The sequence below is a fragment of the Lepisma saccharinum genome, chromosome 22 (assembly GCF_977018435.1).
Source record: "Lepisma saccharinum chromosome 22, izLepSacc3.1, whole genome shotgun sequence".
NCBI lineage: Eukaryota > Metazoa > Arthropoda > Insecta > Zygentoma > Lepismatidae > Lepisma > Lepisma saccharinum.
In genome coordinates this window covers 613,789-630,284 of record NC_139250.1, presented here as the reverse complement: position 1 = coordinate 630,284, position 16,496 = coordinate 613,789, and the positions used below count along the sequence as shown (strand labels likewise).

The following is a 16,496-nucleotide window of genomic DNA, read 5'->3' as shown; positions in this document are numbered from 1 at the left end:
AAGGTAGGCATTAACCACTCATGAACCATACACAAACGTAGTATGTCACTGGTATGAGATCAGAATTTTATGAAATACCTGTAAACTTGGAAAGGTCAAAAACTGGACAATAACAACTGGTCTGTCTGACTAACCTTGTTTTAATGCGAACAAGATGCCCTGCCCCTCCCCCCCCCCCCCCGACCCTTTAAAACCAATTCTAAAGGCAAAAGAGGTGGTGTTTCATTTCAACTCCATCGCCACGATCACCCACAGGTAGGTAGAAAAACTGTATTTCATAACCACAACTAAATTGAGTTGGTGTTTTAAGTCCACTTTATGCAGAATAAGGCCAATCGGGACTTGACCTACAGGTTAAGGTGGGATCCAAACCACTATGTGCCTCCACTGGGCATGAACCCAGGACCCTCTGATTACAAGGCAACGATGCTACCACTGGGTCTATAACCATAACTAAAAATCAATAAGTCAAACGAAACAATCCCACGCATGTTTGTGTGAAGTAGTACAAAATTGGTAGCTAAACTATAAAATTTTGTCCCCCAAAAAAATTCCCATGATGCAGGCATGTCATGAATCTCGTCTGTGGGCACCGCTGATAATGGCAGCAGCAGTCTGTATCCAAGACAACAGAAAATAAATGGGCACTCACAAACAGATATATGCATATTCGGATATATCAAAGGAGAAAATGCATAAATCCACTAGACACGCAGTAAGCGAGGAAATAGTTTTGAGAATTCTCATGGGGAAGTTAGAGCATGTTGTTCTAACTCCCACACTCCATTGGATTTAAAGATAGGTTATCTCAATATACAGGGATTCGGCAAAAAACATGAAATTATTAATGATTTTGCTAATGAAAATAGTTTTGATGCGGTTTGTTTAAGTGAACATTGGTGCCATAAAAGTGAAATTTCCTTCAAAATACTAGATGACTTCTATCTGGTTAACAGTTATAGTAGGGAACAAATTCAACATGGTGGAGTGTCTATATATGTAAAAAATGCACTTGTACATGCTAGTCATAAGTTAGATCTTGAATTCCTCTGTAGTGAATTAAACTTTGAAGCCACAGGTTTACTTATTAGAGACCTCAAAATTGTAATAGTTGTGCTTTATAGATCACCAAATGGGGATCCTACTGTTTTTCTTGAAAAACTTGAGGAAATGTTAGATTTTTTCAGTAAGTCTCAATGGAAACACTTTAGTATCGTAATTGGTGGTGATCTAAACTCTCATTTTGATGTAACAGAAGATAAACAAAGCGTAACTGGATTTAAAAATCTGCTTAGGCAGTTTGACTTTAACTATATGAATAATAAACCCACTAGGGACTCGGCATGCCTGGACAATATATTCACAAACATAAAAACATCTCGTATAACATGTGATGTAACTGTATTTGCATACTCAGATCATGATTCTCCTTGGCTAAAAATACATAACTTAAAACCCTGTGATTGTAACTGTAAGGAATCTAAAATAGTGATCTCAAGACCAATAACGGATGATAAAATATTAAACTTCAGGAATTTGCTCTGTAATATAAACTGGCTAGATCTGTTAAGTAAACCTCAGTCCTTGGATACAGAACACACATTGGCTGATGTAACATTTGAAAAGTTTCTTACGGTATTTTTAGATATTTATGATAGGAGTATTCCCCAGAAAAGGTGTAAAGTTAGTCTCAAAATTAATAAGAAGAAAATACAAAAAAAGAATGCTGATTGGTACACTCCTAAGTTAGCCGGTATGAAATGTAGGGTTTTACTATACTTAGATTTATTTAAGAGGGATAAGACAGATCTGGCTAAATCAATCTACCTGAGGGCAAGAAAGGAATACAAATTGGCTATAAATGAATCAAAGAAATTGTATAATCTAACTAATATTGAGGCATCCAGGAATAAATGCAAGACTGCCTGGAAATTAATTAATTCGATTGCCAAACACAGCAAAAGAGATGTTATAGAAATCTCCCCTAATGACTTTAATAAGTTTTGTATTAATTCTGTTGAGGAAATTCGTAAGAACATTGTACGACCCTCTGAAACAGTTTCTGACTTACTTGAACAGTATAGCGTAAGACATTCTGAAATAAAATTTGTTTTTTCTGAAATAACTCCAGAGATAATTATAGATGTTGTGAAAAAGCTGAAACCATCAGACAGTGTAGATATCTATGATTTATCCAGTAATCTTTTGAAAAAAATCATAGATTCTATAATTCTTCCACTGACCTTTTGTATAAATATATGTCTTAGGGAAGGAACATTTCCAAATGTATTGAAATTATCAAGGGTTGTACCAATTTATAAAAAAGGTGAGAAAAATTGTTTAGCCAGCTACCGTCCCATCTCACTGATTCCAGTGTTTTCAAAAGTTTTAGAATCAATTATGCATTCTCATTATGCAATTACTTGGACCACAATAACTTAATTTGCAAATCACAGTTTGGTTTCAGGAAGGGTAAGTCAACAATTGATGCCATGGACTCACTAGTCAAAAATGTACTCAAGGCTTTTGAAACTAAGGACTTTGCTCAGGCCTCTTTCTGTGACCTGAGCAGGGCTTTTGATTGTGTAGAACACACTTCACTTTTAATAAAGATTAAATACTATGGCATTGGTGGTACAGATCTTAAACTATTTCATTCATACCTCCAGAACCGTAAACAAATTGTCTGCATAGGAACGGAGAGGTCAAATGTAGCCGAGGTCAAATGCGGTGTACCTCAAGGTTCGGTTCTTGGGCCTTTATTGTTTGCTCTCATGATGAATGATTTACCATTTTGCGTCACTGCTCACACAATACTATATGCAGATGATACTACCTTCTTTAATGCCAGCTCTGACCTTAACACTCTTAAAGGCATAACTGATAATACCCTGTATCAATCTTCTTTATGGTTCAGAGCTAATGGTTTTTTGCTGAATGAAAGTAAAACTCAGCATATGTTTTTCAGTCTTAGAGGCATCCCGATCGACAATAGCTCAGACAATGTGAAATTTCTAGGTATTGTCATTGATAATAAATTATCATGAGAACCACATATTAAATATGTAACTGCCAAGCTATCCAGGGTTATATATTTGTTAAGGAATCTAAACAGTCATGTACCTGAAGATTACGTAAGATCAGCTTACTTCGCTTTCTTTCAAAGCATTATTTCATATGGAATTTTACTTTGGGGGAACTGCAGTTATGTACAAGAAATTTTAATACTGCAGAAAAAAGCTGTGAGAATAATTACCAACTCACACAAATTAGTTCATTGTAAGCCACTGTTCATTAAGTTAAAATTTATGACTGTGATAAATCTATATATTTACACTGTGCTGTTGTATGTAAAGAAAAATTTGCCACAGCTACAAAGTAGACAAGATGTACATTCCTACACTACAAGAAACATCAGGCGTATAAATATACCCTATCACAGACTCTCAAAATCCCTGAATAGTTATGAAGCTCTAGGATTAAGACTATTTAATAAGCTACCTCTTGATGTGACAAATATGCCGATGAATATATTTAAACATAAACTGTATGCCTGGTTAGTTGCTACACCATTGTACTCAACTCAAGAATTTCTTGAAATTAAAAATATTGTATTTTAGTGCAACTTAACATAAAATAGGTTATAATTTTATATTATTTTATAATATATTTCACATGTATTATGTTCTTGACGTTGTCTATTGCTGTACAAGCTTAATGACAATAAAATATTATTATTATTATTATTATGCGTGTAAAGACGTGAACAAAAATCCAACCATGTTAAAAGTGGGTGTGTACAATGATTAGTTCGGAATTAAACAATTGGAATTTGGGTCGACAGTTGGATCATCCATCCAAAAAGGTAAGCGATGCTGAAAATGAAGCAGATATTAACTTCTCTACATGCCTCATGCTGTGCAAACGTAAGTAATTTATTGCTAATGGATTACGCAAGCAACAAATTAATTATTATTTTCGGAACACTCAATGCTAATATTGAAGCTTCAAATTCTTGTCAAACGCAACCGAACTAGGCTTTTCATTAAAAATAAATAGAATTATGTTATTCCAGCACTAACAAATAATGGACTAAACAGTATTTTACTAACGTATTGGTGATATCAACTCTGGTTTAGCAGCTGCCTGTCGCTCAAAGTTTCCTGGATTTGAAAAATACTCCTTCAACTTTGGCAATTCACGCCCTGCTTCAACCAGTTCCGTGTGAAGTTCTAATGCTGTCAACAACAAGTTTTCCTTTAGAAGCTTTATTGCAATATCTTCGTATGCGACATCGTGCTTATATCTGGTGTCCACGGTAATATTGCATTCATCCCTTACAATTTCCACTTGATTTTCCGCATTCTCACTAAATGGATTACTCATGATTGAAATCAGCGCAATCCTGCCTTAATCTTCATATTACAAAACGTAATCAATTAACACTGCAAATCGGTAAAAACGAATTAACTTCAGCACATTTATTGCACTTATAAAAATATGAAAAAAATTGACGTAAAGTTTTGCGCAATTTGTACATATGGTTACACAGTTGTCCTACAGATGGCGCAAACCTTCCTCCTGAGTGTGCTACCCTCTGTCGGCAGAACATTTAGTTACCTGCAGCCACCCGCAGGTCTCTTATTGCACACTTCTTAAATACTTTTTATTTTCCGCCAAGCTCCGCCCTTCATCTTCTGACGTAAGTGCGGACAGATTGCTTTCGTTAGGTTAGGTACGTTAGTTACCAAAAAGGCATTATCCAATATATCTATCATCTACCACTACTCAGTGTTGATTAAACTGAGGTGGAAAACGCCTTGGTGGGCTAACAACGCGAATTGTACACAAATGATTACATTGAAGGAAGTGTAAAATATGTTTTAAGAAAGCTAAGATGCATACTATTGAAAGCAGAAAAAAATTGAATGAGCAAATATTATAAGCAGGTCAACATGCAATTGTATTAATAAAACTACTAATTCAAATTAATAATTTGAATTAATAGTAATCAAATGCAATACCCACAATTAATAGTGATAGCCACATTGGAAAAAGAAATATTTCAGTACAAAGCCTGGTACCTGTGCGATCTCCACCGAACACCTCTCACTCGTTTATTTCGTCATTTTTTACATTCGTATTCTGAATTGCGAAAGATTCTTCAGGGTGGCATTTTGCTTTTTTCACGAAAATAATTTCATTTTGTAACATTCAGCCACAGGCTGAACTTCGCCGATGAATAAAGTATTTCTAATTATTGTTCTTAGTTTTTTTCTCTTGCATCACAAACAATATGGCGGGCACATCTTGCCTAGCGTTTTGCATCATGAGTGGGTATGCAGTGTTTCCAACCTTCTCAACCGAAAAATGCCCCACACACCATTCACGCATATCCCCAAAAACCATTCACGGTAAGGTTAGGCAAACATAGTTAAAAAATGCCCCACAAACCATTTATGGTATGGTTAGGTTAGGCAAACGTAGTTAAAATTTGTGGAATGTATATTTCGTTTTTTCATGTTATTGCAAAAAAACGGAGTGGTTGGAAACACTGACAGGGGGTTATGTCATAGAATGTACGCAGCATCCGCTTCCCTTACAGAAAGCAAATACAAGCAACGGCAATTGTGCATCGGAGAGATATTTTTCTTCAAAAATACATCAATTCCTGGTCAAATAGATTCCACGATGGAAGAAAATAACTCCACGAACTTTGAAAATGCTACAGAAACTCATTTCCGTCAGTGGTTGCTTGTGTAAAAATGAAGAAATCCGTTCGGTAGAGATTGCACTGTTACCCAAAGCCTAACAATATGAGCTTTGAATTGGGGATTGGGCCACATTCATAATAAAATCCTGGTTGTGCCCCAGTGACAGTGGCAGAAAAAACATGAGAGAAAAAGGCTGTAGTGGGAACACTATTAAGCTTTGTTTCCATGTTTAATAAAACACTAAAAAGCTGCCCAAGGCAAAATTTATTGTAAAATAACTATAAAGTTAATGTTTCCACCATCTAACAGGGTCTTCTTCAGACAAAGATTCACAATAAATTCCAGAATCTAAAAAGAAGGTCCTTTGTGTAAGGGTTGTCAAAGATCCAGAAACCCATAAAAATTCTATTGGGTTCCGCTGGAGAGCTGGAACTTTTTTTCTCACATAATTTAAATGCGGTCCAAGTTGTATATTATTTCATTATCCCCAAAAAAAGGTTTGTGCGCTGTATTTAAATTGAGCCAGAAAAAAAGGTTCATAGACCGTACTTGAATAGGGTGACCAGATTTTCTGAAACAAAAAGCAGGACATCCACGGATGAGTACGGAGGATATTGCAGCTATAACTAAAAGAGCACAGGGTCAAGTGCACCCCTCCCCCTCTTTGACAAAGAAAAATTTCATGCTGCTTACATGTCCCCTGAAATACACTCCTCAAAAAAAAAGTTTGGAATATTATTATGTTAGGCAATAGATGATAAGCACGGTGGCATATGTCTGCGAAAAGACAAGAACGTCCACCAGATAAAATCCATGTGTTGTTGCATTCCAAGGCCATGTCTATCACCTATTGTCTAACGAAACAATATTCCAAACTTTTGTTAGGAGCGTATAACACAATTCTCCTTAATCTGTTTTCTTCTTGATTTCATTTGATTTTCGTTATTTAACGTCACCTTTCTGTCACTTTTGGCTAATTGCAACAATGAATATGAATGATGACATTATTAAATTCATGAATGGACACTCACAAAGAACATTCATGCCTAGGCCAGGATTCGACTCCAGGACCCCTGGCATCCTAGTGTTCAACCACTCTGCCACTGAGGTCTCCCTTCTTGTATATTTTCCTTTTCATTTCTCTCTTTTTTGTTCCTCCTTTTGCTTATCTTTTATAATTTTACAGATTAACCTTCCTAACTCTCTCGTTCTTGTGTATGTTTCCTTACTTACCATAAAGCATCCATACATTGTGAAATAATATTAAAATATTAATCAATACTAATATATTTGTCTCTTGCTGTAGCTGTAGTAATCATCTCATCAATGCATCAAACATAAAAATCCACAGAGTTGGGCATTTTCAACTATCAAAGCACCACTGCATATACTTTTAGACATCACTCGGTACCTTGCATAACATATCATGAACAGATTGCATGCAATGTCTCCTTCCAAAAAAAATATAAGCTTTACAGTAAGACCAAGGTTGCGAGCAAAGCAAGCGCAAACTTTTTTAGATCTGCAATTATATATTTGCAAAGTTACAATAAAGGGTATGAACAGTTTCACAGAGGTAAAAAAATTGTCTGGATGTTTTGCAAGACATTTCGCAGGACGCTGTTGAAAAATAGGACACATTTCTATCTTGGACCTGCATCGCAGACCACAGGTCATGTCCTGCGAATATCAGGACGTCTGGTCACCCTATACTTAAATTGAGCCACAAAAAAGGTTCCTGGAGCGTACTTAAATTCATCCAGAAAAAAAGGTTCATAGACCGAATTGAAATACTTTAAACGTAAAAAGATTATTTACGGTCTAATGGGTCCAGGGTTCAAATCCCACCCTGGGCATGGATGTTTGTAAGTGTCCATTCATCATCATCATATCATCACTCATCCCAATCTTTGCAAATTAGCCAATAGTGGCACAAAAGCGAAGTAAAAAAAAAGCAATTCAATCAATCAATCTTGACAGTCTAGAACCCATTTACACTTGCTGATTATATCTCTTGGTCGGGAATTGAATTTATTTGAAATTCCAGTACCTTTAACTACCCTGCTTAGTGGAAGTAAATCTCCTCATGATAGCAAGCTACTAGCATTAGTACTTCACCTAATGTTATTTCCGTTGCCTCAACTTTCAGGTCTTCAGCACCCCTTGACCCCACCTTTCAGCACACACCACCTACTGCTCCATAACTACTATCTTGTCATCATAGGCATGCACAGACCCTCTGATTAGGGGGGGGGGGCAAAAGCCATGATGAAAATTCAGTTGTGGGAAAAAACTAATTTTATCTCACTCTTTAAGTTTTATTGCATTGATGGATGTGTGTATATACACACCCTCCACATATATAATATACATACATAATCTATTCATCCGACCGATAACAAACCAAGGGCCTCCCCGATGGTGCAGTGTCCTCGCCTTGTAATCAAGGGGTCCCGGGTTCAATACCTGGTGGAGGCACATAGTGGTTCGGATCCCACATTAAATCGTAGGTCCAGTCCCGATTAGCCTTATTGTGCATAAAGTTGACTTACGTAAACACCAACTCAATCAATCAATCATAACAAACCAACACAAAATTGTCTCTCAAATTTTCCTCTAAAGAATTGTTTATGCATTTAAGAGAAAACCGTTTAGTAGCAGTACTTCTCTCCCTGGCAATTTACAATGCATTACAGAAAACTGAAAAGAAAATTTTCTAATCCAAATTTTTGCAAAATTAAAACAATATTGATTAAATATAGCGCCATGGCATTCAATTTTACAATTTTCTTCATTTAGATCATTCGGCGTCCAGGGCCAACTCCCGCTGACCACTAGCTACGGCTCTGAACTTGATAAGACTTCAAGAAAAGCAGAAATTGCACAAGAAAATTTTACGAAATGTATTTTTATTTGTATAAAATTTGAAATCAAGGGGGCAATTGCAGCCGTGCCCCCCCACCCCCCTGCGGGTGCCATTGGCCATCTGGAAGAAATAATGCACTTGAAAGACGTGGAAACTAGTTCCATCTTGAGTATCCTTTTGTCCTGCTCCTCTTAGATTCTGCTAGTCTTGCTTTCCTTTACTTCCATGTTTGCCCCCTATAATTGATTCCCGTCCAAGGTTGGGGGGCAATGCCCCCTGTGGTTGTGCCACCTACACCCCCTTCCCCCATAGTTGCTTTGAACTTTCATCCGCTTGAAAATACTTCCTAAATTTCTAGGGGCATGAATGTCTGTAAGGGGGGGGGGCAAGGATGGCCACATCTCCCCCTTAAAAACCAAATGTCAACCTAAAAGTACATTTTCACACATATAATTTGATTTCAGTCATAATAATTTACACTAATTATTATAATGAGGATGCAGGAATGTGATAATTTCAAATTCAAGAGGTGTTTTTTTAGGGGGCAACACTATTATCAGGGTAATATGCCCCATGAAAAAATACCTTGCTTGTCCCTAAGTAGTAAAAATCTGCGGATGTCCATGATTAGGGGGGCACCCCCCCCCCCAGAGCACGGCTATGCTTGTCATGTACTCTCATATGCACAAGGATCGCTTGGCAAATTGTCCACGACTTTTTTCTTTATTTTTTTTCTCTTGCACCTTACATATGGATTGAATTATAAAGTATACTCGTGTAGAGGCTGTCAACATCTTGTTTGGCATTTTGTTTCAATTTTTGAAGCTCTCATATTGGGTAAAACAAATAGCACAAATATGGTGACAATTTGCTTTATGATACTTATGCATCCCCCTGTACATCATAAAATGTTACGGTGGTTGCTTCACTTCATTCTATCTTTAGAAATTATTTATCAATATTTGAAAAAATAAAATGAGTCCCTTGTGGTCCTGTCGCTAACCAGCGGCCCTTGTTTGTGTCTTAAAATGACAATGTTTGTTACATTTCATTCCAACTGTGCAAATTAGTTATTAATCTATTAGGGCTGAAACGATACTGATACTGATACTGATACGGATGCTTAAAAATTGTAATAATTAAAAGTTGCTCAAAATATTGATTAATAATTTGTGTAAGTATTCCACTAATTATATGCATTAAAATAGTCAAGAATTATCATCACATTATTAAATTACACGCTGTCATGACAAAATTAGGTTTTTTAAAGAAAAGTTCTGCTAAAGAGAAACTTCGATTCAGCATGATATTCAGAATTATTAGATTCTGCGAAAGTGTCGTGCGGCATTCATGCAGAGTCCATAAAATACCAAAATGCCAGAAAAGTATTGGCAGTTATTGGTAAATATATTCTAGCCGATACTTTCCGATACCACTGGTATCGGCTTAGTCCTACAATATAAATAAGGCCCACGGCGAAAGTTGCCAACGATGATTTCTTAGTCTTCAAGGGAGGGGGGTGGACTCCCCACGGCCCCTCCTTTAATCTTACACGTTTCTTTCCACTTCCTCCTCAGGATTAACCTAAAGGTCAAGACTTGTATTTGGAAAAAACAGTGTTGCAAACTGCCTTTTTCCCAACTTATAGGAGTTAAACAAGGCATGCATGTACAGTGGGATCCACTAGTATTGCTCAGCAAATTGTCCATGACTGTTTTCATTATTTTTTCTCTTACATCCTGTGTGTTTCTAAGCGATGGATTTTTATGTATGGTGCTGCAAAAGTTGTCAACAGCTTGTTTTGAGTTTTCTTTTAATTCTTGAAGTTCTTATTGGGCCAAATAAAGTGCACGATCATGGTGGACAGTTTGCACAGTAATACTCATGGATCCCGCTGTACCAGTGTTGTTCAACTTCAGTTGTAATGATCCAAAAATGTTGGTACGCAGACTGGGGACAAATTTCCTATCCTGATCTCATGTTGAAAATTAATCTGGAAAAAGAAAATTTCAAAAGATCGTATCAAAAGTATATGTTTTTCTGCACTAATAGTTTAAAATTTCTTTGAAGTAACCATTGAGGTACACGGGGGTTACAGCCCTCCCGAAATTTTGAGAAAATCAAAATTTTCAAATGAAAACTGTGAAGAACTCAGGAAAAACCAGAGGTAAATGACATTTTTTGTTTGTAAACAACTTTTAACATGAAGGTTAAAAATACTTTACGGCGTATCCTGCTACTACATAGAATGCAGACATGCGATATCCACTTTTCAAATTTCAGCACCCTCCAAAAAAAAAAAAAAATCCTGTGAACGTTAGTGAAAATGGCAGATATCATTTCAGAAATGTGAAACCTTTGCCTTTGGGAGAAATACTACATAGCATTGAAGATATTTCAGTGTCAGGAAATCCCAACACATCATCAACGCTGGCAATTTTTTTGTATTTTGTTTCTCCACCAAAGGAAAAAAATTGGATCCTGCACACCCCTACGATTGACTGACATTTACAGGTTTTTTTTAGGAGACACACCTTGATATCTTTCATACAATCAACACATAAGCATAAATGAATGAAATATGGTTTACATATTTATTGTGCTTCCACGTCAACACTGTGTGCGTCTCTCACACATCAGCAACATCACACATACACTCCTGATTTTTAGCACTATCTACTCAGCACACACAACCAACAAAATTAGAATCTAAAATATATACAAATATCAGTGTTTCATCACACTCAAAGCACTGTACATGGATATAATACAAGATGCAAAGTAACACAGATGGCACGCAGGAACACTCGTACAGTCAGTCATGGACTCGCAGCCCCAAGCATCAAACGCAACTATTTACAATCTACACCGTTAAAATGTAAATGCAATGCGAGCTTCAGAAAAAGTTTCCTTTTAAGAAACAAACCACTACTTTGTACATGAAATGAATCACATTTCCCAAATGTTACTAGTTTCACATTAGGTTAAAATAATTAAAACAATTGACTGTTTCACCAATGTCCACAGCATATAAAAGATAGAAAAAGACTGGAGTATCTATGATCACATATATACACACGTACATGTAAATACAATTTTATAAATTTTGGTCTCAAAGGAAGCAAAAAATTAGAGGTTAAAAATGTTTAACATTAACTGACATGTCTATAATGTTGGAAGTATCAGATAACAGATGCACAATGACTGAAATGCAAGCTTCATGGTTCACATGAGAAACGACGTGAAAAGAATTTAATACTTAATGTTCATTTATTCAATTTTTAAACAACCAAAGAAAATGCAACATATGTACACACATAATATCCAATTCTTGGTGTTATTACATTAATGTAAGAAATTTTAGAAAAATTACTGCTGTAAGATTTTCAATAAGCCATCATCTGCAGTACATGACGTGAGAGAGAAATGTGGAAAGGCGAAAGAGTTCTTACGATTAAAATGGTTATATACAGGGGAGGATCAAAGGAAAAACCTTCATTTGTTTTTGTTTCTTATCTAGTAGATTTCTGTATGTGGAGTTGCACAATATTGGTGCATTGTAGCACATGTCTATTGCTGATCCACACATATTTTCAACTTTGAGTTACGTGAAGAAGAAGAAGAAGGAGTCTTTGGGGTCGACGAGCAGTAACTTGAGCCACTGCGAAGGCCTTTTCACCCCTGAGGCCACACTTGCTGGTGTGGTTAGCATACACAGATATACTGAATTTTTATTTGCCAAGAAATTTGTGTAAGTTTTAGTCTGACAGAGGGCAAGAATCCACTCCTTTTCACTGGTGCAAGTGTGTAGAGGAGGTGACACTTTAAAATAACAAAAATGCCATTTTCAAGCTCACTTGATTAGTGTTGCAGCCTTGAGGTCATTTTGTAAATAACGGTTGATACCTCATGTAAATTTGAGCTACGATCTTTCTTGAACTTTTAAGGTTTACATTTGACGCTTGTAGTAGATAAAAAGTAAAGACCAGCACAACAGCCCTTGAGGGCCAGAGTCTGCCAAGTGAATTCTCATGCGGTCAGCATATTCAGTCCCTTTGCTGCTGTTGTAACCTGGCTTTCTAGACTAGAACAGGTGTGAATATATGGTTACAATATGTTGAATTTTCCTACAAGTTTGAATAGCTTGGTGCAGTGTGTACATGCTTTTACCTACTCTCAACCATGTCCCGTAGTTACTCGTATCTTTTTTTTTCCTTTTCAACTACAATTAATATAATTCATGTTGTTACTGCAAACACTGTTTTGCCAATGCTTCAGGCATGGATGTAGCAGGATCTGAGATTTAGGAGTGCAATGTATATTTGTCGGGAAACAAAAACCCCAGAGATTTGTATTTTTATTTAGTGTCATACCATATCGTACTTATTATTTAGCTATTTAATCACTGAAAAATCAATAAGGTTCAAATGAGTTCTTGGATCTCCTATGACAAATACATAACAGCTTTTTTGCCCTATGTACATAAAAACAAAGAGTGTACTTTCAAAACTTATCTAACATATTATACATTAATGTAATACAAAGTGACTGTGAAACTAGACTGACAGGTTAAGGAAAAAAGGACAATATGAACAACTTCACAAAATAAGTTGTTTGGGACAATCATAAATTAAATTGTAATCAGGAACGGATGTACTTTTTCTTCCACGATTTAGTATTATTGTTATTATTACCATTGAGTTGCAGGGCACAAAATTGGGTTGGTGCTACCAGTGGTGTCAGGTGATAAGCATGTATTTAAAAAACTGGAATTATTAGAAATGACATAATCCAGGTGGTATTGATATCAGGAAATATGTAATGATCAATTTCACTTGATACTTTCCCAAGTCCAGGTATCTACAAGGATATTTTTGTCAGCACGGATTGCAAAAATGATAGCAGATAGAAATGGCAGACAGGAAGCAACATGAAACGGATGCAAGACACGCAAATTTCCTGTCAGGTCATCCTACTTGCAGATCTGGGAAATTCAAGATTTAGGTTCTGAAAGTTGCATCTTCATACTTATTAACTTGGGATTGGCAACACGTTGAGGAGATGGTTGGTGTGTTTCAAAGTAGGAGCCTTCACCTTCCCACTAAAAAGAAGACAATTTTTTATCCACTGCAGCTGTTGTGCATATGCACTACTACAGAAATTTCCCAACTCGCGTGGAATTTGATAGTTTTGGGGAAAATTTAATCATTATTTCATCCAACTACAAGTATTTGTAGATTTTCTTGTTTCTTTGAAGGAAGCATTCCCACTTGTCTCTTTGTTCAGACTAGCATGTTATTCTTCTACTTACGATCGATTGATCTGCTTTATTTTACTTCGCTTTTGTGCCACTTTTGGCTAGTTTGCGAAGATGGGGATGAGTGATAATATGATGAAATTGATGAATGGACACTCACTAACATCCATGCCCAGGCCCGGGTTCAAACCTGGGACCCCTGGCATTGCAGCGTGATGTGTTAACCACTCCACCGTGGGAGCCGGCCCTTCTACTTACGAGTGTCACTGGTATCTTTGAGTTCTGGAATCGAGGGTCCACAAAGTAGTCCCAAAATGATTATTGGGGTTTCAAGTAGTTGGAATATATTGCAACAGACGAAAGTGAATGTTTATATCATATATGTATGATAAAAATGGCTGTGGAAGTTTGCTACCTTATCATTTGTTTCCCATCGGTCACAGTGGCGTAGTTGTATTACAAGATGGTGACTTGCGTGCAGAAGTCCTTTTGCATCATTGAATTTTCAAGGTGAGGTTCTGCTATTTCAGTTCAGCAAGTTTTTTGATGGCGATTTGGAAGTGATCATCCATCTCGTAACAACATTCGTCGATGGTTTAAAAAAATTCAAACAACTGGATGTGTCTGCAAAGAAAAGTGTGTCGAACGAAAGCATCGAGAAGCATTGAACTACCGGATGGATGTGTGCCGTATTACTAGAGGCATGCATATGACAAAAATACGAAATGTGAAATAAAACATTGTAATGTTAATTTTTCATGTTTTGGAAAGCTGTGAGTTGCATTTTCCTACCCTCTTTTGTCACAAAATAATGCAAAATGAACTGCAAAATGCGAAATAGACTTTTAAACACGAAATTTACCGTTTATATACAGACGTGACACTTTCTGAAGTATCCTGTGAGTTATGCAATTCACGAAAAATTGATTAATTCAGCTGCAAACATTTGAGAAGCATGTTTATTTTGTGTAATAGTGCAGTTTTTAAATTAAATTTGGGATTATATTCACATTTTTAAAACCAAAATGTCATTTTATATGCCGCTTTTTCACCACTATAACAGCGAAATTTCATTTTATTTACCGCTTTTGAACCCAAAATTGACTCTTGTTTTTGTACCGAAATTTTGCTTCTTTATTTACCATAAATATGTGCCTCTACGGAACATTAAAAGGTACACTATGTAAACTTGTTGAGTTGTTGTTTACTCCCATGTAAGCTTGTCCTTGTACTCCACACATAAGGGAAACTAAAATACTATGAAATCCCCGTAATCATTTTGGGACTTACGTAGATCAGGTGGTACAACCTAAATTCAGAATTTCCTGGGTCAGCGCAAGTTGAATGAAAGTTCTGTTTGTTGCAAAAATTACTCCTACCGCCACAGCAATCCCAGGCAACAGCCTTGAAAAGGGGTTCACAAGCAAATTCCTGTATATGCAAGTTGTTAGCATTGCTTCATTGCAACTTTGTCAACTGCGTGTAAATGGAATTTGCATTTTCTGCAATCTACATAAAGAAAAAGTACTTGTGGCTTATACTAGATAGTCTGTATTTTACATTATTGTCACAGTCTAAATATTCTGGGAATTACGCAATTTCATTAATTCTACACAAGTATTGTGTGCCTAAACGACACATACTTTAATATTAAAATTATGAATATTGAATAACATTATGAATGTATTAGGTATTGTTTTTTCGCTGCAGGCAAATGAATGACAATGTGCTAATGGTTGCTGTTCAGATTCTGAATCACAAACTCACCCAAAACAATTTCTGCTAAACATGCTAAGCCTGATGCGCTAAAATACTCAGGAAAGATATCAGGTATCTCAATATGAAAGAAAACTTACATTGGCACATACCATCTTGACATAATTTTCAGTGCAATAACTATGGACATGTCTAGTTAAAATAGAAATTTACATAGTGCAAATACAAGGCATTTCTAACAAAATAATCTCTCCAATTTACATACACGTATGTCCGTACTATTATTTACTTTGGGTCCCTAATACAATCACCCTATTCATACATTTCATGTGGAATTTGCCCTATCGGAGAAGACTAGATAACTACATATTGTGTTTTGTTCAGTGTACACATATTTTTATAAACTATCATATACTTATAGCCCACAGCAAAAATGGAAACAAACATACGTACGAATATTGCTTTTATTTGTTTAAACAATTCACTGTTTTATCTTCAACGACAAAAATGTATTTTAGAAAAGTTACACAACAGAAATAAACTATCACATTGTATTTCTATGTAGTAAAGAGAATGTGTACAACTTGATTTTGCATTTGTGATAATGCAAAAATAGTAATATACACTATAGTGACATTCGTGGGATATATCTTTTGCAGACATTGAATGTTACAAATGTAATATTCCTCTATGGTATGGTAATACTACAACAAACAATGCACTTTCATACCTGACACTCACGCACACAAACATACACATGAATTTGTGATTTCACAATCACTCCGTTCTATTTATACTATATACATAAGGTTTTTCATAGAAGTACAAATATTACAGCCTTGCAGTATACATATGAGATCTTGATACTTATATTCTTTATAATAAATTACAAGTGTTCTAACAAAAAACATACAACAGCACCAGTTTCTCATCATGTAATGAA

At 36.0% G+C, this 16,496-nt stretch overlaps 1 protein-coding gene across 1 annotated transcript in view; it reads right to left on the bottom strand.

Moving 5' to 3' along the window:
• The window catches only part of LOC146004618 (RAB11-binding protein RELCH homolog), a 39,209-nt gene extending 34,653 nt beyond the window's left edge, over positions 1-4,556 (bottom strand). Inside the window, exon 1 of the mRNA XM_083143490.1 lies at positions 4,113-4,556. Coding sequence (XP_082999616.1) covers positions 4,113-4,386 — 274 coding nt within the window. The 5' untranslated portion in view covers positions 4,387-4,556. The remainder of the gene's footprint in view (positions 1-4,112) is intronic.
• Between the last annotated feature and the right edge of the window lie 11,940 nt (positions 4,557-16,496).